The 27,765-nt window shown below is 47.0% G+C and overlaps 1 protein-coding gene across 1 annotated transcript in view; it reads left to right on the top strand.

Moving 5' to 3' along the window:
* LOC130113779 (homeodomain-interacting protein kinase 3-like) overlaps nucleotides 1–10,984 on the top strand; it is a 118,981-nt gene extending 107,997 nt beyond the window's left edge. The window contains exons 16-18 of the mRNA XM_056281403.1: nucleotides 4–269; nucleotides 5,462–5,610; nucleotides 6,429–10,984. Of these exons, the coding sequence (XP_056137378.1) occupies nucleotides 4–269; nucleotides 5,462–5,610; nucleotides 6,429–7,001 (988 nt within the window). The 3' untranslated portion in view covers nucleotides 7,002–10,984. The remainder of the gene's footprint in view (nucleotides 1–3; nucleotides 270–5,461; nucleotides 5,611–6,428) is intronic.
* Nucleotides 10,985–27,765: the final 16,781 nt, after the last annotated feature.

Below are 27,765 nucleotides of genomic sequence, written 5' to 3'. Positions count from 1 at the left end.
CAGCATGTCAGAGGATGATGGCCACGGGAGCGGCTGCGACACAGTGGAGGGCTCGCCCACCTCAGACACATCCACCTCCGCCCGTGAGAGCAGCTCGTACCGTTATCTGAGCAACAATAACCATGAAAACCGCCCGAACATGGCAGCAAGACGGGCTCTGCCTGCAGTGCAGGGCAAGAGTCCGTGCGGCGTCAGGACCATGGTGGTTCCACCAATGAGAGTGCAGAACAACAACAACAACGGCAGCGTGGGAACAGAAGAGCGAATCGGTCAGTGGAGCTTTTTGTCATTCTAACAGGGTGACAGTTTTTGGGTTTTTTTTTTTTGGTATTTCATTCACATAGCTGGTCTGTATGTGTCTTTTTCTTGGCTATACACAGAAAAGTAAACGGCAGAGTTTAAAGTGGACTTATTCAAATATAAACCCACTGTTTTGGTAAAACCTGTATTTTTTACTAAGAGTTCTCAGCTTTGGAGTATAGCATCTGTTTTTTGAGTTTGTAACTGCATATTTTGTGTAGTTTAACATTCAAAGATATTTTGCCATAAATGTGTTCCAGCTGTTATGTGGTCTTTCTCCTGTGCTTTGGTGGTGTCTGCTTTGCAGGTTTTATGGGAGCAACAGGGTCTTACCGCCCTCTAGTGGGTCATAGAGGCTATAACAGGTGATGACGCGATACCGTCACAGAGCAACCTTGCTCATACATTAGAGATGCATCCTTAAAAAAGACAATCTCAGTATTGCCTAGTCTTTGACTTTCCCTCCACCAGAGCAGCAATGTAGCAGAAGGAAAAACAACCCCGTGAAAGAAAAGATTTTACATTTCGACAATCAACACAGAACTGGCGTGTTCATACTGCCCCTCCCTTACGCATTAAACATAGGTGAATTGGTTTTTAGAGAACATTTTTTGCAGGGACCAAAAAATGGTATTAGGCCTTCTATACATTATTTCTTGACATATCATAAGTGTTTGAATGAATGGCTTGTAATTAGGGATCGACCGATAGGGTTTTTCCAGGGCCAGTACCGATTATCAGCAATAAAACAGACTGATAACCAATATTTGGGGCCGATATACATTTGCAGTAAAAAGTAAAATCTTGGTATCAGAATTTAGAATAACATAAAGTTCAACACTAAATTTCACTGAAATGCCTTTAAGCGTATGTTTAATTAAAAGGGAACTTTTCAACATTATCTTAAGTCATCAACAAATGAACTTGTTGACATTCACACAATCCCGTTCAAGTTAGCTCTGCGAAACTCAACATTAGCGTACGTTATTATGCCCGGCAGCTAGCAATAACATGTAAAAACTTCAACTCATATGAGCGAGATGTTTGCAATATGTAGCTAAAATAACTTCCGGTTGCACTGGCGCCAACGTTACTCAAAGATTTAGCTATCGCAACATGAATAAAATCTGTTATCTTGTCATAGCCTGACCATGTCATGGCAACAAAGAGCATTATTCAGGCATTTTCAGTGCCGTAACTGTGAAACTGGGCATGCTTGTCATCATAGAAATAGATCACAAGATTATGATGTTTATTGCAACTTTGGCAATATCTGCTGCCTTACCTCTGAAACACAGCTCAGCTCGCCCAACGGGGCTGCTCTAGTCTGTAACCGTCTGTGGCACCGTAGCCTTCTATGTAACTTTGATGGTTCAGGCAAGGCATGCAGGTGAGGACAAATATCTATCAGCAGGACACCTGGGTAGCGTAGCGGTCCATTCCATTGCCTACCAACACGGGGGTCGGCGGTTCGAATCCCCGTGTTACCTCCGTCTTGACTGGGCGTCTCTACAGAAACAATTGGCCGTGTCTGCGGGTGGGAAGTCGGATGTGGGTATTTGTCCCGGTTGCTGCACTAGCACCCCCTGATCAGCAGAGAGGGGGTGGAGCAGCAATCGGGACGGCTCAAAAAGAGCAGGGTAATTGGCCAGATATAACTGGGGAGAAAAAGGGAGAAAATTGAAAAAAAAATCTGTCAGCAGAGTAACAGCTGCCCCCATTGGTGTCATTTTGAGTTAGGGATCGCTTCACAAGGAGGGGGCAGCATTTAGGCTGCCTCTGAAATATCTAAAACGAGTCCTTATTGAAGACGTATAAAGGACAGTGTGAACATGACCATGCTGGTTGCCCGAAAGTGAAGGAAAGGTGGATGCATTTCTCTTTGTGTAGTATCACAAAGTCTGTGTTTCTCTGTGATGGTTCCTGCCACATGTCACATTAAGGCACTGATCTCAGTTCAGTTAAACTACTCTCTTCTTCCCTCTGTCTGTCCCAGTTAAACTGTTGGTAGAAGAATTTAAAGCTGCCCATAGATCAGCCTAAAAACTTACCCAACGCCTTTTCATGCTTCTTGCTGAGTGCCAACGGTCTAGTTTGATCTGTTTTTTATCTTTATCTTTCTCTACACACTTTTTTCCCTTTTTTGTTTTGTGTAGCTGAGTGCGACATGTTGCTGTGTTTTATGACAGATCCAGAGCCACTTCGCGTAAAGAGAAGCGAGACAGTTCCTCGATGGCAGTAAAATTAAGAGTTTTATATTACATCTATGAAAAAAATAACCTACATTGTTATTATGTTCCTCCACCAGCCCCAAAATTTCTTCAATAGACAGTAATTTTTATTGGTTTCATAGTCGTTCCCTTGAGAGGGGCATCTTGAAGGCAGATGAACCAGTTAGGGGTAAAATGGACATAGAAGTGCAGTCAGAGATTTGTACTGTTCATTTGATAAATTGTGATATTTATATATAAAATACGATGTTTTCTGTTAGACACCCCTAAAATTTTACTTGTCAACACTTAAATACTATACAACACTTATATCTTAAGCGTATAACTCATATTGATTGATTGATTGATTGATTGATTGATCGATTGATTGCCAGCTGAACAATCTTCCAGTCCTGCTCTCGTCCTGCTTCCAAAACAAGCAAAACCAGCTGCTTCAGTGCCGTTTTGTCCTCTGGCTCTTGCAGGCCATACTGTTGCCATCAAGGGAACCTCACCCAGTAAACAGCTTTAAGGACGTTGTCATTTCGTGTAACTACATGCTCTCTGCTTGTTATATTAAATGGATGGCACCATGCGTTGGTGGCCGTACTGGGCCTGGATCCCTCCAACTGCCTGCTGCCGGTTGTCCTGTGTGCTTTGCCTGTCCATGCCAGGGAGGGATACTTGAATTCGGCAGAGAGATTTGAAAGACAGTGGACTAACGCTGTCATTAGTTCACATTCTATATAAGTACACATAAACATCTGCATGTGTCGCAGAGAATAGGTGTTGTGTGGCCGGATCACAAAGGCTTGCAGTGTCACCGAGTTGCACACCTTTCAAATCTCAACAGCACATCAGCGGTGTTCGCTGGGCACATCACCAGCAGCAACTGGTCACGCGGGGAAAGGTTTCTGACATCGCACAAAACCAAACGCAACACAGGATGACAGATAATGCAACACACAACATGACAAAAAGTGGATACATACTGAAGATTTTTCACTTTTTTTTTTGTTTTATATTCTCTGTTTACATTTCGAGATGTCCGTGGCTATTCTTGCTTTATTTGGTTGTAAGAGATGCTGGACACTGTTGGGTTCTTACTTCACCAAGACCATGGTTGGAGCATGTGTGGTCAATGTTCAAAATTGGGGCCAGTTTGTTACAGGGATAGTCAGCGGTAGTGTCTATAATGTGAGTTCCTGGATATTAAATGTTCATCTGCCATTTTCTGTAGTGGTCTCAGTAATAATTGTTGTTAAAGTCTACTGAAGTAGTATAACACGATGTGGTTAAGTGACATTCGAGTAAAAAAAAAAATTTTTTTTTAAAAGGTTATAAATGCAGTTGCAAGAACAATACATTTCACTCATATCTTGGGATGTTCGATTTTAAAGACAATTTAATTGTAATTATTACTAATCTAATAACTCCCCCTCCTCTTCCACCTGTCTCTGTCTGCAGATGTTTTTCTAAGACTCACTCTCTACTGAGTGTTTTAATGCGACAGGCATGGGCGCAAGTCCATGAATACCGGGATGGCGTCCAGCGCTTTACCTGTGCCCCCGTCCGCAGGGTTAGTGGTTGTGTCAGGAAGGGCGTCTGACGTAAAATGTTGCCAAATCATTATGTGGATTGACAAGACCATACCGGATTGGTCAAGGCTTCGTAATAGATCGGTTGAGGCCCGGGTTAACAATGGCCGCCGTTGGTGCTGTGCCCTCGCAGGGTACCGATGGAAACTATAAAATCATCTGTGGCGACCCCTGAGAAACAGGGAACAAGCTAAAAGAAGAAGAAGACTGTGTATTGAGTGTTTCGTCAGAGTGGTTGTTATTTGGGGTGCTTGGGGTTGTTTTCTCTCCTACTCTGCTCTGTGGTGGACTGTTAGTATGTAACCAGATGTGGAAAGAGCAGCAAAATATTATTTTTAGCATTTCAGTGGCATCCACGAGCGCAGTATATTCCGTGTGTTAGCGTGTGATGTGGAATGAGCTGGAACCGCTGCGCAGACTCATTTTGAAAGAGCCGCCGCCAACATGGAAACTCACACTTCCGTGTTTACCAGCGATGTCATTGGTTGGCCAACCAATCGTGTAACTTCAGTGACGTTATTTGTCACCTGATCCAGCAGCCCAATTGTGGTGACTTGTTCTCTCGGTCACGCTGAACATTATCAGTGACAGACATGTCCAGTTTTAGGGCTGGCCCCGCTGGCCGGCCCAGCCAAAAATCAACATGGATTGAACAAGATGGTGACCACAATTAAACGTAAAAATGTTGTCAAATCAGTGTGTGAATTGACAACACCATACCGGGTCGGTCAAGGCCCGGATTTAACAATGGCCACCGTTGGCGCTGTGCCCCTCACAGGGTACCGATCGGAACTGTAAAATCCACTGTGGCGAACCCTGAGAAACAGGGAATAAGCTGTAAGAAGAAGAAGATAGTGACCACAATTGTCTTAGCTTCTCAAAATAAACAGAAACACTTTCATATAGTTTCTGTCAGCGAACTTCTTTCTTGTTTCTAAAATGTCACGATTTTTTATCTTAGTTAAATTTGATAAGTTAGTTATCTAAAAACAAAAATAAAAAATTCCTAATCATTTTATGATTAGTTCATTATTTACTGTTAAAGCTATATTATAGTCAGTCTCAAGCCAGCTGTCTTACCCTTTCTGACGAAAAGCATTTTTCAAAAGTATTAAATTTTGCAAACCAAAGGTTGGCTTGAGATCTCAGTGGCCACCGTTCGTACCTTGTTCAGTCCAGCACAGTAATCTTGTTCCATACTGCCTCTGTGTTGCATGTTTCTGGTCTTCAGATTGCTGTTGTTTGAAGTCCAAACAGTCGTTGCAGTGTTTGGTTCTTTTCAGTCTTACAGTTCCAAGCATCGTCTCAGTGTATCCGCCAAACTCACTTTTGTCTTCTCTCCATGTCTGCCAGCCTTGGTCTCCTGGTCGCAGTCCAAAGGACGCTGCGGCCTTGCAGGGCGACAGAACGCCCCCTCTTCCGTGCCCCTCCTCCCCTCCCTGTCCCGTCAGCAGAGGGTGACGGCGCTCCAGCAGCAGAAGCAGTCTCTGGGCTTCAAACAGGTTAGCGGAGTTCCTCTCTGAAGATGGCGGTGGGGTTGGGGGCCGTGGGTTAAGGGCGTTGTTTTAAATCCTGACATGGTACCCAACATTACTTCATGGGTGGGTGAAAATGGATCCCCAGTTTATCATACAGGAGTGACTTTCCAGAATTATTGTTCAGATGATGTACCCAGTTCCTTTCCAAATTCATTCAATGGTTGTTGACCTTAGAGATTATTGATGAGGAGCCTCAAACAAGTCCCTGTATTAAGGACTGTTCCAAAGGTCTCCACACTAAAATGGTTGGCATTTCTATGTAATGTCTACAATTTCTTATGCTTTGGTTTTTGATTTGTTTGGCTTTCAGCAAGGTTGATGCTAGATCCAACGGGGTGTAGGCACGGAAGTAGCAATGATTGGCTGTTGCAGCCTTGATTGGCTGTTGCGTCGGCCAATAGACAGCGCGGAACCTCGAAGCACACTGACTTGAAACAAACGATATGCACTGAAACATTTAGCTAGATAGCTTACAACTGACCTTAACATTGCCAGATCGTACTGTAACCCTAACGCTACCGCTGTTGCTGTCGCTAGCTAACTAACGTTAACTTAATATGCCCCAACTATTGCTCTGTCTGTCGGTCTGGCAGTCAGTGCGCTTTGAGGTTCCGCACTGTCTATTGGCCGACGCAACAGACAATCACGGCTACTTCCGTGCCTACACCTGGTTGGATCTAGCATCAACCTTTCCACAAAGTGTTGAAAAAAACTTCCCTATGGGGGCTTTAACATATCAGGCCTTTTTCTAAACTGTTAATGTGCTTCTCTCCATCCCTCAGGTACAGCCCTACGGTTCCAACAAGGAATGGAACGGCAACTACGGGCCCCTGCGACCACATGCCTACATCCCCCCAAGCGTTCACACGCACACCTTCACACATCTACAACACAGCAGCCCTACTCACAACTCCTCTGCCCCCCACACACATACCCAGGGCCTCCCCACACACACCCTGCTGTCCTACCCTCCCACTGGACCCCTCGCCGCCACACACCACCCGCATCCCATCCTACCTTCTCACCCTCCCCCTCCCACCCTCCTCCAGGCGGGCTATGGTCTCTCCCATCCCCAAGGAGGCACTATAGTTCACCAGGTGACTCTGGGCATCAGCACCCACCCCCACCACCCTGGACACCCTCCTCCCCATCCCCACAGGCTCCTCCCCTCCCCAACCATCCACCCCCACCACCAGCCAGGCTACCCCCACCACCAGTTCAAGCCTCCTTTCCCCCCACCCCCCCCTCCTCCTCCTCCTCCTCCTCACCCCTACATGGCCTCACCAGCTGCCTACACAGGCTTCCCCCTCAGCCCTACCAAGGTCCGCCACCACCATCAGTTCTCCTATATCTGAGGAGCAGGGTGGGTTATCGAAAGCATCTCATGACGAGGGAGGGGAACAGGAAATTGGCTTGGGCGTTGACCTGGGCTGGCAGAAGCACCGGCAAAGCAAAAAATGGACATTTGTGACAATAAAGATGACACAGAGGAAATTGCGGTAATTGAGGAGAGTTGGTGGGGATTAGAAGGAAAAACTAGCAATGACGCTGAAACTAGCGTGAATTTATGTCGGATTGAGGATGAAAATGATACTGAAAATCAAGGCTTTGGTCACCTCATTTCCGCACACAATTGAGTTGAGTTATGAAAGAAAGGTGGACTCCTAAAGACCTCCTGTTGAAATCATGTCAGACAATTGAGTTAAATGATGGGTTTAAATCTACAAAGCTTTATAAGAAGGTGACATCACGTACAAGTGAATGCATTCACTAGGGTTGATGATTGAGAAATTCGTTTCATGATGTGTACCTTCTGCATTATTTACTGTCATGTGTTGCCTCTGCGTTCTGAGCAAGTTGGTCAGAAGCTGGACTTTACTTGGTTCTCTGTTTAGCCTTTGTTTCCCTTTATCCCTGTTTGCCTTGTAGCGTGTGCTAGCTGGCGAAATCTGTTTGTGAAGCCATCCAAGTCTGTATTAACCAGGACTCGACGTTCCTCTCTGTTCATTTCAGGCAGGCCCACTACCGCCAACACCTTCTAGTGCCTTAAACACAGAGACATTACTTCAGGAGTTTATAGTGTGTAACGCTAGACGGGCTTGCAGCACTTGAAGCCCAGACTGTGTAAAATGGAAACCATGGTGTAAAGACCTGAGGATTGTGCTTTAGGCAATGTTCTGATTTCAAAGTTCGGGCGTTGTTTTGTATTCGAACTCAGTGGATGATTTTTATTTTGGCTGGAGGCTAAACGTCTAGGGCTTAGACTGAATGAGCTTTTTATGTACATACAGAATGATTTGATATTTTGATAATCGATTTCTATTCATTATAGTACTTAATTCACAACAGTATTGTCACTGTTTACTGTACCTGCAATACAATCGACATGGCCTCTGGGTTGCGGTGTTTAGGCGATGCTTGCGTTAATGCATTTGGCGTCTTAGATGAGTGTACCGGGAGAGGCATGGACTAAAAGCAAACATACAAACAGGTAGATCAGTATGTTTCATCCTAAATATGCTTTTCAGTGTTTTTAAATAACCTTTGAACTTATAGTATCATTGCTGGGCTTTTGGAGTATTAGGGGTGTGATGTTTGCTCTTATTTTGTTCTTTTATTTTCTTGTCGAGTCTGTAGGAGGTAAACTTCTTTGTCCCTATGGTTTTTGAAGCTGGTTTTTGTCATTTTTGATACATTCCTTCAGGGTGGATGCATAGCCTTGTTTTTCTTCTCGTGTTCTTGATACCCGGTGTTTCATAAGCTTCCGCGTTGTCTGAACGGACGCCTCCTGTCCCGTCAGCTGGTCTCGTGATTCCAATCAGCACCAAAGACTGCTCCGCCTGATCAGTTCTCCACAGCATCGGCGCTCCTCACCTTCTACTGGTCACCTCCGGCACGCCGCCGCCGCTGCTGCTGTCATCCACATATCTGAATATATTGTGAGATATATCTATTTTAAACATGAGGTTGAGGTTTTATTTTTCTTAGCTTTGTTTGGCAAATTGTATTTTGAATGTATAGAAAATGAGCTGCTATGTACTGATTATCTGCCACTTGTGTAGCTGTGAATTTAGAGGACTAATCTGTTCCTACCCTGCATTCTTACTTTTGTAATGGAGTTCTGATGACTAGATACAGTTGAAGTGGACAAATTCTGATGATAGAGTATACTGACTGGTGTGTCGATATGCTAGTGCCTCTGTACATTTGCTTTGTTGTTTTGAAGTGATTGTAAACTGCTGTAATGGAAGTATGAGTTTTCCTATTTTTCATCCTGTTGCTTTTTGGTGTGTGTGTGTGTGTGTGTGTGTGTGTGTGTATGTGTGTTTGCATCAGTATTTCATCCTCGAATGACGTTTGGTTTCATGCTCGCGTTCAGTAATTACTGTGTTGTTTTCTTTTGTTTTTTCTAGTTCAGTTTCCGATGAAGCGGCTTTTTGTCATTGGACCGTATTTACAGTTCTCTGTACTGTACTACTAGTGCCTTCTTTAAACGTGTGGTTCGTGTCTCGTTTGTGTGGTTTCAGCTAGACTAGGTCTTTCTACGGGGATCAGCTCCCAATACTCGCGTCACTCAGCCCAAAGTCCTACATTTATGAGAAGAGAAGCTCTGAAACAGTCTCGCGCTTCTGTAATATCCTAAGAAAGAACCAGTCAGGGAAAGTAAGTTGCGCTCTAAACATCGAGAACAGCGTACACACACACACATTAACACACACACACACACACACACACACACACACACACACACACACACACGGGGTCTGAACTCAGTAAAAGTGCAAAGCTCTATTCTACGCTGTGAATGTATTCGTGGAACTCGAGTTGTCTTTCGGTTTGCTGAGGTGGCGTAGTAAATATTACGTTGTGTCTGTGTTGTGCTCTGAGAGCTCTTGTGTTATTGGTTGATAGTTTAACAGTGGGATATTTCATAATGCTTTATCAGTTCACATTTTTAAAGGTCCCAAAGTTGCCCCTTCATATACAACATGTGCTCTGTTGTGTTGTATTTTAATGGTTTTGCTCTGTTGGTTGTTGGGCGTGTGCTGTGTGTTTGTCTCATGTGTTACCGTGTTGACGATCCCTGCTCTTGCATGCAACAGTAGCAACATGGGAGCATGCACTGTTAGCTTGAAATACATTTTAGACTTATAATTATAATGCATAGACTAGGCATGTGTTGGTATGTCATGGCACAGTGATCTTCACTTGACGAAGGTAGATTTTTATTAGGAGAACAAATTGGTTAATCTTAATCCTGTGTTAATTGATTAGCTTATGATTTTCTTTCCGCTAAACACCTGTGATGAGATGTGCATATATGTGACCACAGTAATGTATTAAACCATAATCCCCGGCATTTTGGGTTGATGACGTAGGATCTCGCTAAAAGTAATCCCGCCTGCCTTATATTTAGTTATGTCATCGGCGTATCTGCAGATAAAGCTGTGCAAGCACACGGTGCCCAGCAGCCTCGTTCAGCTTTCACCTTTATTTTATAAAGAACATTTAAAAACAAGCGCAGTTGACCAAAGTGCTGTACGATAGAATAAATAAATAACAGAAAAAAAGCAGTACAGATAACATCACCATCGCATAAGCACACACAAGTAAACAAGTACAGGAACAGGTGGAAATTTTAAAAAATAGAAGAGTAAAAAGTGAAACACTAAACACTCGAGGATTGTCAGAGGCCTGAGAAGACTGTTGTGTAGTAGTGCAGGTCAGAGGATTTTCATCAGTGTTGCAGGAATTAGCCTGCAGCCATTTACTGATCTGGTGACGAGGTCCCAGAATGCAGCAGCACTTCTTTTGGGCTCCCATGTGAGAAAGTAAACGTTTGGATGACCTGAGGTCTGAAAACTGGGCTGAAAAGTGACTAGATGTGTAGCTACATGGTTCCTTTGGACAGCTGTGGAGTTTGTGTCGCACCGCTTCGGACTTACTGCGTTGACATTTGATAAAGCCAGACCCCATGTAGACACCACTGCTAGATCCCAGCTGTTACTGTTTTAAACCTGCAGATTGTGTGGCTTTGATTTCTTTTTGTTTTTCCTTAAACGCTACACTATATTGACATGTAGCAACTGCACTGTGCAATATACAATATAAGGACTGGGAAAATGATGTGTGTTTGGATGTAATATGTGTCTTAAAAGTTTGCGGTCATTTCTTTCCCCTTCTAGTTCTCAGTGAGTTTCAATGTGACCAAGTCGTTTGTACTTTGTCACAAAAAGCGGGTTCCTTCATGGTGGCTCTTATTGGTGAGTGTCAAATTATGACTTGATGGTGTACTATGTAAAGATTCACTTTGAATTAAAAAAAAAAGGATCTTTTGCTTCAGATTGTGTTGTTTGGTGTCTTTTTTTTATTGTACTCAAAATCCCCCCATAGCGAAAAGTAGACTTTAAGCAGTAGATGAATGGAAAAAGGCTCAAAAAAAGATTTTGGACTTGACACACTGTCAATAATTGGAAAGGGAAATTGAATATTTCATATTGTCCAATACATTTTCTTTGCTTAATAAAATACAAACTTCCCTTTTCAGAATATATTTAGAATTGCTGGAATTGATTAATGCCCTTGTTAAAATTTAATACTGCAATTCTGAATTTGTAAAAATAGTGTCTGAATAACTTTTCACATATGTGGCCTGGTTGTGAAATTATTGATCTACCCATGCAATACATGGTTTAGTGATTTCCCTTCAGAGGACAGCACAAACAGGCTCTAACCAGAGTAGAAAAAGAAGTGGGAGGCCGCGTTGCACAACTGAGCAAGAAGATAAGTACATTAGAGTCTCTAGTTTGAGAAACAGACGCCTCACAGGTCCCCAACTGGCATCTTCATTAAATAGTACCTGTTAGAGCCTGTTTGTGCTGTCCTCTGAAGGGAGTAGTACACACCGGTGTAGGAAATCTTCAATTTCTTAGCAATTTCTCGCATGGAATAGCCTTCATTTCTAAGAACAAGAATAGACTGTCGAGTTTCAGATGAAAGTTCTCTTTTTCTGGCCATTTTGAGCGTTTAATTGACCCCACAAATGTGATGCTCCAGAAACTCAATCTGCTCAAAGAAGTGCCCATCCAACCAATCCAACTTGTGGGAGCTGCTTCTGGAAGCGTGGGGTGCAATTTCTCCAGATTACCTCGACAAATTAACAGCTAGAATGCCAAAGGTCTGCAATGCTGTAATTGCTGCAAATGGAGGATTCTTTGACGAAAGCAAAGTTTGATGTAAAAAAAATCTTATTTCAAATACAAATCATTATTTCTAACCTTGTCAATGTCTTGACTCTATTTTCTATTCATTTCACAACATATGGTGGTGAATAAGTGTGACTTTTCATGGAAAACACGAAATTGTTTGGGTGATCCCAAACTTTTGAACGGTAGTGTATGTCACCAAAAACATTGGCATTTTGGACACTGTTCAATTTCAGCCGACAGCTGCATTGATGTCGGTCACTCTCCTTACTCATGAGCAGTGATGGACTTGCCATCTAGAGTTTGAGCACATGCCAGAAGGGCCATGACCGACCTTTGGCCATTTTGGCCTCTCAAAATGAATTTTTATAGCGGGGGGATAAACATTTTATCTATATATATATATATATATATATATATATAACTTTGTTAAAAGAAAAACTCAACGGTAGGGATAGTGCTCAACAAATGAGCAAAATAATCCAGTGAATCAAGTAAATTCTTTATGAGACAGTACAAACCTGTTTCATGCCATAAGCAATCATCAGCTGTCAATAAAGCTACACGGTAAAGAACATGTCATTAACTCGTGCACAATGTCCAATGGGGAAGGGAGGGGTGTGTACATTCAAAAATTCAAAAACATGTCATCTTCCATTGACAGGGTTGCGGAGAAAAGCAAACGTCTTCATAGCTTGTTAACTGCATAAAGGTAACACACAGTTCATTATTATAGGCAACACTGTGGCTGTGGAGTGCTCTGAACATGTTTTGGGAAAACCCATTATGCAGTGTGGCTTTGCATGGGCCGCCCATAGGTGGGGAAAAAGAGGAAAGCTTTCTGGGGCTCAGCCCCTGGGAGTGGGGGGCATGGAAGCCAGCAGTAATCATGTTCATCCTAAATATAAGCAATGATAATGGCAATACTTTCCATTGAGTTTGAATTGGCTAAACAGATGGCCTTTAAAGAGATCCACTATAGGTACAATAAGTATTGGGACACCTGGCCATTACACCTACAGGAGCTTTTATGACATCCCATTCTAAATCCATAGGCGTTAATATGGAGTTGGTCCCCCCTTTGCAGCTATAACAGCTTCCACTCTTCTGGAAAGTCTTTCCATAAGATTTTGGAGTGTGTCTGTGGGAATTTTTGCCCTTTCATCCAGAAGAGCATTTGTGAGGTCAGGCACTGATGTTGGACGAGAAGACCTGGCTTGCATTCTCCATTCTAGTTCATCCCAGGGGTGTTCGATGGGGTTGAGGTCAGGGCTCTGTGCAGGCTAGTCAAGTTCTTCCACACCAAACTCATCCAATCATGTCTTAATGGACCTTGCTTTGTGCACTGAGGCACAGTCATGCTGGAACAGAAAAGGGCCCTCCCCAAACTTCCCACAAAGTTGGAAGCATAGAATTGTCCAAAATATCTTGGTATACTGAAGCATTAAGAGTTCCCTTCACTGGAACTAAGGGGCCTAGCCCAACCCATGAAAAACAACCCCATACCATTATCCCTCCTCCACCAAACTTTACAGTAGGCACAATGCAGTCAGGCAGGTAACGTCCTCCTGGCATCCGCCAAACCCAGACTCGTCCATCAGACTGCCAGATAGAGAAATGTGATTTGTCACTCCACAGAACACGTTTCCACTGCTCCAGAGTCCAGTGGCAGCGTGCTTTACACCACTCCATCCGACGCTTGGCATTGTGCTTGGTGATGTAAGGCTTGCTGCTCGGCCATGGAAACCCATTCCATGAAGCTCCCGGCACACAATTTTTGTGCTGATGTTAATGCCAGAGTAAGTTTGGAACTCTGCAGTTACTGAGTCGACAGAGCGTTGGCGACTTTTACGCACTATGCGCCTCAGCACTTGTTGACCCTGCTGTGTGACTTAACGTGGTCTGCTACTTCGTGGCTGAGTTGCTGTTGTTCCTAAATGCTTCCATTTTTCAATAATGCCACTTACAGTTAACCGTGGAATATCTAGCAGGGAAGAAATTTCACGAACTGACTTATTGCAAGGTGGCATCCTATGACAGTACCACGCTTGAATTCACTGAGCTCTTCAGAACGACCCATTCTTTCACAAATGTTTGTAAATGCAGACTGCATGGCTAGCTGCTTGATTTTATACACCTGTGGCAATGGGTCTGAATGACACACCTGAATTCAATTATTAAGAGGTGTTTTCCAATACTTTTGTACATGTAGTGTATGTTAGATAGATAGATAGATAGATAGATAGATAGATAGATAGATAGATAGATAGATAGATAGATAGATAGATAGATAGATAGATAGATAGATAAGATAGATATACTACTGCTAATAATAATCATTACATTTAATAGCGCTTTTGTAGACACCCAAAGCGCTGCTTCACATATATATACTTTATGAATCCCTGTGGGGAAATTCATCCTTTGCAACTCACACTGGAAGCAGTGGGCAGCTGCCATGCAGCACCCAGGGACGAACTCCAGTTCTTCTTGCCACGACTTAGTCAGGGGCACAGACAGCAGTATTAACCCTAACATACAGAGAGACAAGGAAAATTGCTGTATAAGAGGCAAAGATGAAGCCATAAGGTAAGAAACTGCATTTTGGAGGAGGACATCGGCCAGCTAAAATCTGAAGTCGCTATGCTACGGCAGAAGATAGATGATCTGGAGGGACGACAACGCCGGTGTAATGCGGGCATTGTCGGGATAAAAGAGGGATTCGAGACCAGCGGCCTACTATTACCGTCACTAAACTACTGCAGGAGTTACTAGGCCTCAGCTTTACCCCAACCCTAGACCGGGCTCACCGCAGCCTGCGGCACTCAAACAACGAAGGAGAACCCTCCAGAATAATCATGGTGAAGTTTCACTATTTCTCAGACAGAGAGAGGAGGTTTTCCGCAAAGCTGCCCGTTCAGCTCCGTTGACCCTGCACGGCAAGAGAGTGAGCATATTCCCAGATTACACCGCGGCGGTGGTGAAAAAGGGAGGGTCTTCTCCAAAGCTAAGCAGCACCTCCAGGGGGGAGCGTGCCTATGTTCCCACAGCCCTATATTCCCACAGTCCTATGTTTCCACAGCCCTATGTTTCCACATTTCTAAGATTTTTTTCAAAATTAGGCCCTATGTTCCCACAGCCCTAACCCTAACCCTAAGGGCTTAAATTGACGGGAAATGTAGGAACACAAGACCTAATTTTGAAAATGTCCTAGAAATGTGGGAACGTAGGGTTTCATTTTGAGAAAAATCTTAGAAATAAGAAAAATCTTAGAAATGTGGGAACGTAGGGTTTCATTTTGAGAAAATCTTAGAAATAAGAAAAATCTTAGAAATGTGGGAACAGAGGGCTGTGGGACCATTGGGCTGTGGGAACATAGGGCTGACCCCCTCCAGAGCTGCCAGGGCATCAAGTTTGGGATCCTGTCCCCAGCGGTGCTTCGTATTACTTCATCGTCCGGCCAAGAAAAGCGGTTCGAAGACCCATCTAAGGCGATGGATTATATCAGGGAGAATCTAAAGCCTCAGGACAATGTACAGTAAAATGTTGATAAACTCGAATATATTTGTGGCTAACCGGTATTGGCGGCTAATTGATATTAGCTGCTAAGCGCCAACAACTAGCGGAAGTAACTAGCTAAGACACCAAGACAACAGGGTACCGTTACAGTTTAACTTTATCTATTTACTTTAACTTTTGTGATTTGAGATTCACAGATAATGTTGCCTTTTTCATTTAATACGAATGTTTCATACCTGCTGCCCATTTACAAAGCTATTTTTCTGTTTTATTATTATCGTGTGTGTGCATGTATATGTGTGTACGGATACTAATTATTATGAAACCCGTAACTGTCACAGCCTCTCGCCCTTGACATCAAAGCGATCGCCCTTGACACCTGCTACACCAGCTGACACCTGCTACACCAGCTGACACCTGCTGACCCCCCCCTTCACCCCGGCAATCGCCCTCACCCTTAAAAGGCCTCCACTATGAACCAGTCTTCGCTGGAACGTCGCCATTCATGGACTTCTGCCTGCCTGCCTACCTGCCACAGAGCCACCTCCTGTTCTACCCCCCGAGATTGGTCACTTCAATAAAGACTGGATTCTTCCCTTACCTGGTTGTCCCGTCTGCTTTTGGGTTCCTTCCCGGTACGTGACAGTACGTTCCAGCCACTATGGACCCAGCAGACCATTCCACCACAGACATGGCCACGGTCTGCCAAGCTGTAGCCAACCAGGAATCGGTCCTCGGCCAGCACAGCCAGGTGCTACAGGGGATGGCTGACGCCCTCTGTGGGCTCAGCTCAAAGATTTCCGGAATCCAGACCCAACTTAGTGCCTCCACTAGCCCGGGATCCGCCCCTCCAGCTCCGCCACCCCCAGCGCCATCAACTTCGGCTAAGGAACCATGGGTTGCCCCGCCCGATAAGTATGATGGAGATTTTGGACTTTGTCGCCCTTTTTTGATGCAGTGTGAGATTGTGTTTAACCAGCAGCCCCAGTCATATTCCACGGATGGAGCCAAAGTCGCTTACATCATGGGTCTTCTCCGGGGATGCGCCCTGGATTGGGCTACAGCGGTGTGGGAGATACGGGCCTCCACTTCCTCATCCTACGCTGAGTTCACCACTGCTTTTCGCCAGGTTTTTGATCATCCCGTGCGGGGAAAGGATGCGTCAAAAAGACTGATCTCTCTCCGCCAGGGTTCCCGCAGCGTCGCTGACTACTCAGTTGAGTTCCGTACGCTATCAGCGGAGAGCGGATGGAACAACGAGTCCCTCCAGGCCGGCTTTTCCAACGGGCTAAGCGAATCCATAAAGGACGAATTGGTTTCCTACCCCGAGCCTAGAGGGTTGGAGGAATTGGTTACCCTGGCCATTCGTGTGGACAACCGTCTCCGGGAGCGGAGACGAGAGAGGACGCGCCGCTTTCCTGGTCACAACAACTTACCACGGGCCACACCTCCAAACTCTGGGGGCCGAGCTCGCTCGACTGAGGTTGCCGTCCTCCGAGAAAGCCCGAGGCGTGACTCTTCCCCAGCTTCAGAGCCGATGCAACTCGGCCGCTTCTGGCTCAACCCGGAGGAGCGTCAACGCCGCATCACCGAGAACAGCTGCTTGTATTGTGGTCAGCCTGGTCACTTTCTCGCCTCCTGCCCTCACCGTTCCGTCAAACTAGCAGGCTCACGAGGGAGGGGGAGGATCCTCGTGAGCCCAACTGTCTGCCCTCTGTCTCCTCGTCCACGTACCCAGTTGCAAGCTACCATCAGTTTTAAAGGTCAGTCCACTAAACTTTTGGCTTTAATTGACTCTGGAGCTGATGAAAGCTTTTTGGATTCAAGTGTTGTGAAGCAGCTAGGTCTTGCCACTGTGAGTCTGGACCAGCCTCTTGAAGCTAATGCCCTGGATGGACGTCTTCTGGCCCGGATAACCTCTAAGACCAAGCCTGTGCGCCTCCTGTTGTCGGGAAACCATCAAGAGGAGTTAAGTTTTTTCGTTATCAATTCTCCCTTTGTTCCCATTATACTTGGTCATCCCTGGCTGGTTAAGCATAGTCCCCATATTGATTGGTCATCGGCCAGAATTTCAAGTTGGAGTCCCGTCTGTCATGCCATATGCCTCCAGTCTGCTCTGCCTCAGTCTGTCCCCTGTCAGGTGTCAAGCTCTGAGACCTCTGACCTGTCACTGGTGCCTCCAGAGTACCATGACCTCCAAGCCGTGTTCAACAAGCAGCAAGCTCTCTCCCTGCCTCCTCATCGCCCCTATGATTGCGCTATTGACCTGCTGCCGGGCGCTCCCCTCCCCAGCAGCCGCCTATATAGCCTCTCCAAGCCTGAGCGGGAGTCCATGGAGAGGTACATCAAGGACTCCTTGGCTGCTGGTCTTATTCGCCCGTCATCATCACCCCTTGGTGCGGGGTTCTTTTTTGTGGCCAAGAAGGACAAGACCCTCCGGCCGTGTATTGACTATAGAGGCCTCAATAACATCACAGTCAAGAATAAGTACCCTCTGCCCCTCATGACTTCTGCTTTTGATTCTCTCCAGGGAGCCACAGTGTTCACTAAACTAGACCTCCGCAATGCTTACCACCTGGTCCGGGTTCGAGACAGAGATGAATGGAAGACTGCCTTCAACACCCCCCTGGGGCATTTTGAATATCTGGTGATGCCGTTTGGTCTCACTAATGCCCCAGCTGTCTTCCAGAGTCTGGTCAATGACGTCCTACGTGACATGTTGGATCATTTCGTTTTTGTTTACCTGGATGATATCCCGATTTTTTCCAGAGACCTGTCAGAGCATGTCATGCACGTCCGCAAAGTCCTTCAATGGCTTCTGGAGAACCGCCTTGTCGTAAAAGCAGAGAAGTGCGAATTCCATGCCCCTTCAGTCACCTTCTTGGGCTACATCGTGGCCGATGGGCAGGTGAGAATGGACCCCGCCAAGGTCAGAGCGGTTCTTGAGTGGCCAAGCCCGACCAGCCGTAAGCAGCTTCAGAGGTTCCTCGGGTTTGCCAACTTCTACAGACGGTTCATCCGCAACTACAGCCGCGTTGCGGCCCCACTAACCGCTCTTACCTCCACCTCCAGACCGTTCCTGTGGACCACTGTAGCAGAGGCAGCTTTCCAAGCCCTCAAGCACCGCTTCACCACAGCTCCTATCCTCATCCAGCCAGACCCAACCAAGCAGTTCGTTGTAGAAGTGGACGCCTCTGAGATTGGGGTGGGGGCGGTCCTTTCTCAGCGCTCCAGTGAGGATGGCAAGACACACCCCTGTGCCTTCCTGTCTCACCGTCTCTCCCCAGCTGAAAGGAACTATGATGTGGGGAATCGTGAGCTCCTGGCGGTGAAATTGGCACTGGAGGAATGGCGACATTTTCTGGAGGGGTCTGAGCTTCCTTTCATAGTGTGGACTGACCATAAGAACCTGGAATACATCCAGTCAGCAAAGTGACTCACTGCGCGCCAAGCCAGGTGGGCGCTCTTTTTTGGTCGTTTTAATTTTTCTTTGACTTACAGACCTGGCTCCAGGAATGCTAAGCCCGATGCTCTGTATCATGTGCATGGGGAGGAGTCTGAGCCCAAGCTCCAACCTGACACCATCGTTCCCTCTACCTGTGTGGTTGCGGCTGCGGCTGTCACCTGGAACATTGAAAGGGAGGTCATGGCAGCACAACAGACTCAGCCTGACCCAGGGAACGGTCCCCCCGGGCGCTTGTTTGTTCCAGACGCTGTTAGACCTAGCATGTTGCAGTGGGCTCACTCTTCCAAACTTACCTGCCATCCTGGAGTAACCCATACCCTAGCCTTCCTCCGCAGGCGGTTCTGGTGGCCTTCCATGACGGAGGATACTGGGTCTTTTGTTTCTGCCTGTCCTGTTTGTGCCCAGAATAAGCCCTCCACTCGGGCCAGTGCCGGTCTGCTGCGCCCCCTGCCTGTTCCACACCGTCCCTGGTCACAGCTGTCCTTGGATTTCGTCTCTGGTCTGCCCGCCTCCGACGGTAACACCGTTGTACTGACTGTCGTTGATCGCGTCAGTAAATTTGCTCACTTTTTGCCCTTGTCTAAACTGCCTTCGGCCCAAGAGACTGCGGATCTGCTGGTCAGGGAGGTTTTCCGGGTCCACGGTCTTCCCCGTGATATAGTGTCTGACCGTGGCCCCCAGTTCACTTCTGCTGTCTGGAAGGCTTTCTGCTCTGCCATCGGTGCCACCGTCAGCCTGTCATCGGGGTTCCATCCTCAGACCAACGGTCACAGCCTCTCGCCCTTGACATCAAAGCGATCGCCCTTGACACCTGCTACACCAGCTGACACCTGCTACACCAGCTGACACCTGCTATGCCAGCTGACACCTGCTACACCAGCTGACACCTGCTGACCCCCCCTTCACCCCGGCAATCGCCCTCACCCTTAAAAGGCCTCCACTATGGACCAGTCTTCGCTGGAACGTCGCCATTCATGGACTTCTGCCTGCCTGCCTACCTGCCACAGAGCCACCTCCTGCTCTACCCCCCGAGATCGGTCACTTCAATAAAGACTGGATTCTTCCCTTACCTGGTTGTCCCGTCTGCTTTTGGGTTCCTTCCCGATACGTGACAGTAACAGTGCTTTGGTGACTTGCCGGGTAGGGTAGGGCTGCAGCCTGGAACCTTTCGCCTCATACCTCTCGTCTGGTACGAGGGGCGTGTACAATGGCAACTACACAAGGGCAAAATAGCCAACGCGAATAACGCGAAATCTCGGCTGGTACGAAGGGGCGTGTACAATGAATTACTGTCATTTCACCAACTACATAGGGACAACAACGTCGCCAATACGTTTTATTTCAGTATGGAGTCACGCAAGGTAAGTTGCTAAGTTATCTGCACATTAATTAGTCAGCGAATATTACATAGCTAGCTAGCCACATGTTATTTCTAAAACTAACTTACTCATTATAACAATTTATGTTTGCGGACTTTTTTGCGGACTTTGATGGTTTATTTCTATTAATCTCTGTAAGGTAAACAGTGTTTTGCGATAAATAATATCCCTCGGGTGACGAGATGCACGGCATGCTGTTCTTTATTTCATTTACTCATTAGCTATAACAATTTATGTTTGCGGACTTTGATGGTGTAGTGGTTATAGGGATACATAATTCCCCTTATTGAGCTAGTAGGAACGTTTGTTTACAGCTGCGGTTTTCTCTGTTCGTGTTTACAGTGACACACTTCCGCTGCGCGGGTTTTTGTTGTTAGGTTGAAGGAATAAATGGTGCACGTTGTGTAGCCGAAAGAGAAAGTTGTCACGACTCCTGATTGAGCTCCTCTACAATGGTTTGTTTCTATTAATCTCTTTAAGGTAAACAGTGTTTTTGTGAAGAATAATATCTCTCGGGTGACGAGATGCACGACGTGCTGTGCTTTATCCCATTGCCCCACTTCAATGTACAAGCCTCGAAATGAGGCAAAGGTATTGCTGCACATGGAACTCCATGTAAAAATTCTATTCAACATAAAAGTTAGTTCCCTCTTATCAGCTTTCTGCTATGCCGTTATCATGTTTGTTTTTAACCACTGCTACTAAGTAAGCTTACCAATACTAACATTATTATTATTATTATTATTATTATTATTATTATTATTATTACTGTAGTAGACCAACAGCGCTACCTAGTGGTGGTTAAGCTAGGCTCTCATATACCCCGGATGTTGACTGCTGCGACAGTCGGAGAGTTACAATAAGAGGACCAGACGTTGGGAATTGGTCTCCGGCTCAAATCACTGTTATGGATATATTAGCAGTATAAGATACATCCAGATAATATAGCGAATATATTACAATTACCTAGGCTGAAGTTGGTCGTTCAGGCCTTGATGGAAACATGCATGTCAAATGGTATTTTCCCCATGTTGCACAGGGGGTTTAAATGTCAAAACCATGTCAGGCTAAAACTATATTCTGTTTATAGTGGGGATACTGGACTAAAATAATCAGCTGGAATTTGGGTGGCATAATGCAGTTTACTCCCTTCATGCATGGATGAAAACATGCATTTCATTTAATCAGTACCTTTATAATGTAAAGCACCTTGAGTTGCAGTCAGCGTATGAAATGTGCTAAATAAAGCTGTCAGGGTCTGTCATGTGTCAGTTTCCCGTTTTATTTTGATAGTCTTGTCTCTGTGTTAACGCCCTGTTCCCCATATGATTACCTGTCCCCGCCCTTATGTGTTTCACCTGTGCCTCGTCCTGTGTGTATTGTAGGGAAGTCGCTACCCCGTCAGAATTGTGCTGTCCTGTTTTACCCATCAGGCATTGCGTGCAGATTGTCAGTTGTTATTAAATGTTTTGTAAGTGTTTTATGTGTTTATGTGATTACTATTTGTTGTGGTGTAATTGTAGCTGTCATTCTGTTGTGTTGTGTAACCTTGGTACTGAAACCCTGAACAACTTTGTTGTTCGAGTAGATGAATGCCATGTATTGTGTCACATTTCCCGTAAGTTCTTGTTTCTGCGTGAGTTCAATAAAGGGGCTGCAAAGTTACCTTTGTCGTTGTTTCTACATTCGCCACACTGGTGTCAGAAGTGGGATGGCAGCCAATACCCACAAATCGAAGATGGCAACGTCAAGAAGAAACTTCGATGTAGAGCTCCACGAGATTGACTTCATCGAGGGTCTGGAAAAAGAGCTTTCCTGGGAAAAGAGCATCGCCGCTCGGAAGATGTCCCGCGGAGGAAGGGCCGACGGAGCCAGCGCTCCCCGTCCTTCAGGACCTGACACGGCCGGCCGGTTCAGCGATTCGGAGGTGGCAACTGCCGCCGAGAAGTCGCGGCCCACTCTGATTTCAACGCCGACCACGTCAACGCCGGCCACCACCCACCCACTACCAAAAGCCGTCATTCCGCTGCCGGCTGACGCCATGTCATCGCCGGCCGCCGTTGTCTCCACCGCCGTCTCATTGCCAGCGCCGGCCGCCGCCCATCCACTATCAACAGCAGCCATGCCGCCGCCATTACGTCACCGGTCACTGTCACCACTTCGCTGACCAACGTCAGTACAACCCCAGCACCCCCTGCTAATGTGATGCTACCATCCCCAAGCATCTGCAAGCTCCGACGGTATGCGGGCATCACGGCCCTGGAGCCATACCTAGCTCAAGTGAAACTGGTAGCAAGTCACAACCAGTGGAGCACCCAAGACACTGCTGCTCATGTTGCCCTGGCGCTCGAAGGGAATGCGCTGCAGGTTTACGAGACACTGGCCGCTGCTTTAGAACGACGCTTTGGTCAACGGGTCTCTACTGACAGCATGCGAGACCGACTGGCCCGCCGGCGCCGCCAAGAGGGCGAGACCCTGGGAACCTATGCAGCAGACGTGCACTTCTTTGCACATCGTGGCTACCCCACCTTTAATCCAGCAGCTCGTGACGAGTTAGCCCTGAGTGCCTTCATCCAGGGGCTCACCCCAGAGAGGTTGAAGGAGCACCTCCGTGTAATGATCTGTGCCCTCTGGCTATGTTAACTTATAACATTAATAAAGCAAGGACGACTTCTCTCGTGCTGGGTGTTTATTCACCGACCGGATCCCGACTCCGTTGTTACGTACATCACGTGACTTTGTTGTGGCGCTACGGAAAGCCGTAAGGGACATTAGCAAATCAAATATTACTAGCAAATATTACATCTCCCTTTTTCTGAAAAGTGCTGCTTTCTCTGCAGAGATACAGACCACGTTGAGCACGTTTATAAGCGAATACAATCTTAATAAGAAAGAATATGAAAGTGGAACTCTTATATAACTGGACTGCAACAAAGTAGTGTAAAACATTTCCTTCACTGTCTAAATGTAACACCGTAATAACATTTCATCTTTTTTTTTCATTTCATTACTGGTAACTGCAAACAGCAGGTAGGTACACAAGGTAAGTGAACGCTGTAAATATTTCTTTTCAAAACATAGCAGGTATAGTACAGGTTGGTGTAAAATTCTCTCTTTTTTTAACATTCATAAGTCAAGGATTTGTCTTGGTTTGATCGTGCGACCTGACCTCGTGGTGTAACCAGGCTGTGTGTCTGGTTGTCGCTGACTGTTCGTGTCTGGAGGTTCAGCATGCTCTTGCTGATGGGCTTGTGTGTTGTTGTTAGCGCTGGTAACAGTCTGCTGTGAAGTGTGTGTGTGTGTAGTGTGAGTGTTCAGTCTGCTTTGTCGCAGGTGTTGACGGTTGCGTTGGTAGATCTGACCTTCTTTGGTTTGGATGTGGTAGCTCCTGTCTGTGTTCGCTGGTCTTTCCACAGTTGCAGGTCTCCAGGATCCATCCTCCTGCCGGAAGCGGATTGGTGTGCCTGCGGGCAGGTGGGGCAGAGGTTTGGCTGTTCGGTTGAAGTATGCCTGCTGGCGCTGTTGACATACCTCTCTCCTTTTGTGAACATCCTCCTGACTGGCGATCTGTGGCTGCAGGTGTTTTGCTGTTGATGGGAGAATGGACCGCAGCCTCCGACTCATCAGTAGCTGTGCCGGTGATTTCAGGTTGTCCACCGGTGTGTTGCGATACTCCAGTAAGCTCATGTAGGGGTCTTTGTTCTCAGCTTTGGCTTTGTCCAGGATGCGTTTGGCCGTCTGGACAGTCTTCTCGGAGAGGCCGTTGCTCTGTGGGTAGTGGGGGCTTGTGGTGGTGTGTGAGAAACCCCATGTCTGTGAGAAGTTGCGGAACTCACCAGAGCTGTAGCACGGACCGTTGTCGCTGATGATAGTCTCGGGGATTCCGTGTCGAGCCATTGCTGCTTTCAGCTTCATGATGACGGCAGATGAGGTGCAGCTGTAAAGTCTCTCTAGCTCGAAGAATCTGGAGTAGTAGTCCACAGTGACTATGAAGTCCTGTGAGTTCCATGTGAATAGGTCTGTGCCTATCACTTGCCACGGCCGCTCGGGTATGGCGTGTGACATCATTGGTTCCTTTGCATTTGCGCTGCGCCGTTCTTGGCATATGCTGCAGTCTGCTACCGCATCCTCGATCTGTTTCCCCATGCCAGGCCAGAACAGTAAGTCTCTTGCTCGGCATTTGCTTTTTTCCACGCCAAGGTGGCCGGCATGGATGCGCTGTATCATGTCCTTGCGAAGCTTTTGGGGGACAATGATTCTCTCACCTTTGAACAGGATACCGTCCATTTCTGAGATTTCTGCTCTGTGGTTCCAGTATTCCTGGATGCTGGGCGGGCACTTTTTCTTTGTGTCTGGCCAGCCAGTGAGTGTGGCTCGTCTGAGTGCGGTGAGCTGTGGATCCTGCGCTGTTTCCTGCTTGATTTCTGTGAGTCTTGTGTCGCTCACAGGGATGTTGCTGAGGACTGTGTGCACTTGGGCCTCCATCCCTTCCTGTAGGTCACTGTCGTGGTGTTCTATTGACTTGCGTGACAGTGTGTCGGCCACCGGTATGTCCTTACCGGGGCGGTGGATGATTTGGATGTCGTATTTTTGGAGCGCCAGGATCATCCGTTGCAGCCGGGGTGGTGCTGCTGCCAGTGGCTTTTTTAGTATTGCCTCCAGAGGCTTGTGGTCTGACTCCACAATCACTTCCGTACATGTACTCGTGGAACCTCTTGCAGCCGAAGACCACAGCGTAGAGCTCCTTCTCTATCTGTGCGTAGTTTTCTTCAGTGCTGTTCAGTGACTTGGACGCATAGGCAATTGGTTTGCCATCTTGGAGCATGACAGCCCCAAGGCCACTTTTGGATGCATTCACTTGGAGTCGCAGCTCTTTCTGCGGGTCGAAATATGAGAGTACTGGACCTGGGTGCTGTGTAATGAGATTCTTCATCTCTAGGAACGCCTTGTCATGGACTGCATCCCACACAAACTCACTGTCCTGTTTCAGAAGCTGTCTGAGGGGTGAGTTTATCTGTGAGAGGTGTGGAGCGAATCTGGCGAGGTAGTTGATCATGCCGAGGACTGTCTCCAGCTCTGCTTTGTTCTGTGGGGGTTGCATGTCCTTGACCGCCTTCACCTTGTGTGGGTCTGGTTTGATGCCTTCGTGTGAGAGCGTGTGGCCGAAGTAGCTTACCTCGGACACGCATATGTGACACTTGTCGGGGTTGAGCCTCACCCCTCGCTCCCTTGTGAGCTTCAGCATCGCTCTGAGACGCTGGTCATGTTCCTCTTTAGTCTTGCCGAACACTAGTATGTCGTCCACTATGGCCGTCACACCGTCCAATCCTTCATATGTTTCATCCACGCGTCTCTGGAACTCGTCTTGAGCGGACACGATTCCGAATGGCAGTCTGAGGAAACGATACCTGCCAAACACTGTGTTAAATGTCGTCAACATTGAGGATTCAGTGCTCAGTTTGATGGCCCAATAGCCTGACCGCGCGTCTAACACGCTAAAGTACTCAGCTCCAGCGAGCTTTGTGGTGGCGTCCTCCAGCGTGGGGAGGGGGTAGTGAGGTCGTTGTATCACTTTGTTAAGAGCTCTGGGGTCTAAACACACTCTAAGTTTGCCTGTCTTTGTCTTCTCAACAATAACGAGTGCGTTCACCCATTCTGTGGGTTCTGTTACCTTACAGATTATGCCGCCTTTCTCCATGCTGTCAAGCTCGTCCCTCAGTTTGCTGCGTAGGGCGATGGGGATTCTGCGTGGCGGGCAGACGACCGGCGTTGCATCTGGTGTGACGCGGAAGGTGCACTCGCCTGGGAACTCTCCTATTCCCTGGAAAACATCTGCATACTCATCCATTATGCTCTGTGATGTGACATTGTTTTCCTCGCTCACAGCCATCACTATTTTTACCAAGTTTAGGTCACGGCACGTTTTCATTGCCATGACTGGTGGGGCGTGGGTTCTCTCCGACGGCATGTACTGTGCCGCGGTAGTACTTTGTCTGTCCCTGGGAGCTAGACTTGCATACTTTAGCAAAATGATTGAGCTTCTTGCATTTAATGCATTGTTTACCCTTAGCTGGGCAAGTGGCTTTAGCGCCGTGTAGCCCTCCACAATAGCTACACGCCCTGGCGGCGGTGCTAACGTTACCCTCCCTTTGTCTGAAGTTAGCGTTAGCTGCTTTGGGTGCGTTCGGTTTGTAAGTCTTTCTGCCTATTGCGTGCACCGTTTCATGTGTGCTGCCCTGGCCCATAAACTTTAGCTGTTGCTTTGCTAGCTCGTGTGAGCGGGCTACATCTATGGCTTTTTCTAGCGTTAGCTCAGCTCCCTGGCTAAGTAGCTTTTCTCTCACTCTGGGTGAGTTGGTGGCAAACACGATGCGGTCCCTGACCATCTCGTCGGCATTTGGGTAGCCACAGTCTTTGACTAGGAGCTTTAGCTCAGTTACAAATTGTTGGAAGGATTCACTCTCTCCCTGCATCTTTTCATGAAATTTATATCTGGCATAAATCGGGTTTGCTTTGGGGGTAATGTACTCAGTGTACTTATCGTAGTACGTTTCTAGCTTCTTGGCTTGTTCTCCGCTGAGTGTCCAAATGTTGTGCACATCGCGCCCTTTTTCCCCTATCCAGAGCAGGAGGTAGCTGCATTTCTCCTCTTCGTTCTTCCCGCGCAGGGGGCCCTTGAACATTAGCTCCGTTGTTTGTCGAAATCGTCTCCATGCTTCAGGTAAGTTCACCGATTCCCAGTCCATCCGTGGAGCTGGAACGCCGTACGAATCCATATTGGGTATTTAAACTCCGCTACTCTGACACCATGTAATGATCTGTGCCCTCTGGCTATGTTAACTTATAACATTAATAAAGCAAGGACGACTTCTCTCGTGCTGGGCGTTTATTCACCGACCGGATCCCGACTCCGTTGTTACGTACATCACGTGACTTTGTTGTGGCGCTACGGAAAGCCGTAAGGGACATTAGCAAATCAAATATTACTAGCAAATATTACACTCCGCATCAAGGCACCTACAGCCTTCAAAACTGCATTGGAAGAGGCAGAGAGGATGGAGGCTGTGATGGCCCCACACAACCAACCAAGACCCCGAGTGCGTCAGGCTGAGGTCCACGCGGATGGAGATGTCGAAAGAGGGGTCGTCTGCCAGGCTTGTCCGTCACCACGCCAAAAGCAACCAGGCCGACGCCAACCGACCATATCCCCCATTAAGAACTCTTCCCAGATCGGCAGAGTGGGCCACGCACACGGTCTCTATCTTTGTTGCTCCATTGGTGGACACTGCTGCTGGGCCCTTGTGAACACAGGGTCCACCATCTCCATTGTGCGTCCAGAGACAGAGTGGAAGCCCACCACCTGTAAAATCAGAACTGTGACTGGGGAACTAACCAGTATGCTGGGGAAGAGAACACTGCAGGTGCGGGCAGGGAAAGTTGCAGCCACCCATGAGTTTTGGTTGGCTGAAATACAAGACCCTTGCATCATTGGGCTGGACTTGCTGGGGGGCTCTGGTCGATGTGTCGAGTAATGCCATTCACCTCGGCA

This window comes from Lampris incognitus, chromosome 6 (assembly GCF_029633865.1).
Source record: "Lampris incognitus isolate fLamInc1 chromosome 6, fLamInc1.hap2, whole genome shotgun sequence".
Lineage (NCBI taxonomy): Eukaryota > Metazoa > Chordata > Actinopteri > Lampriformes > Lampridae > Lampris > Lampris incognitus.
This window is presented reverse-complemented; position numbering and strand designations above follow the sequence as displayed.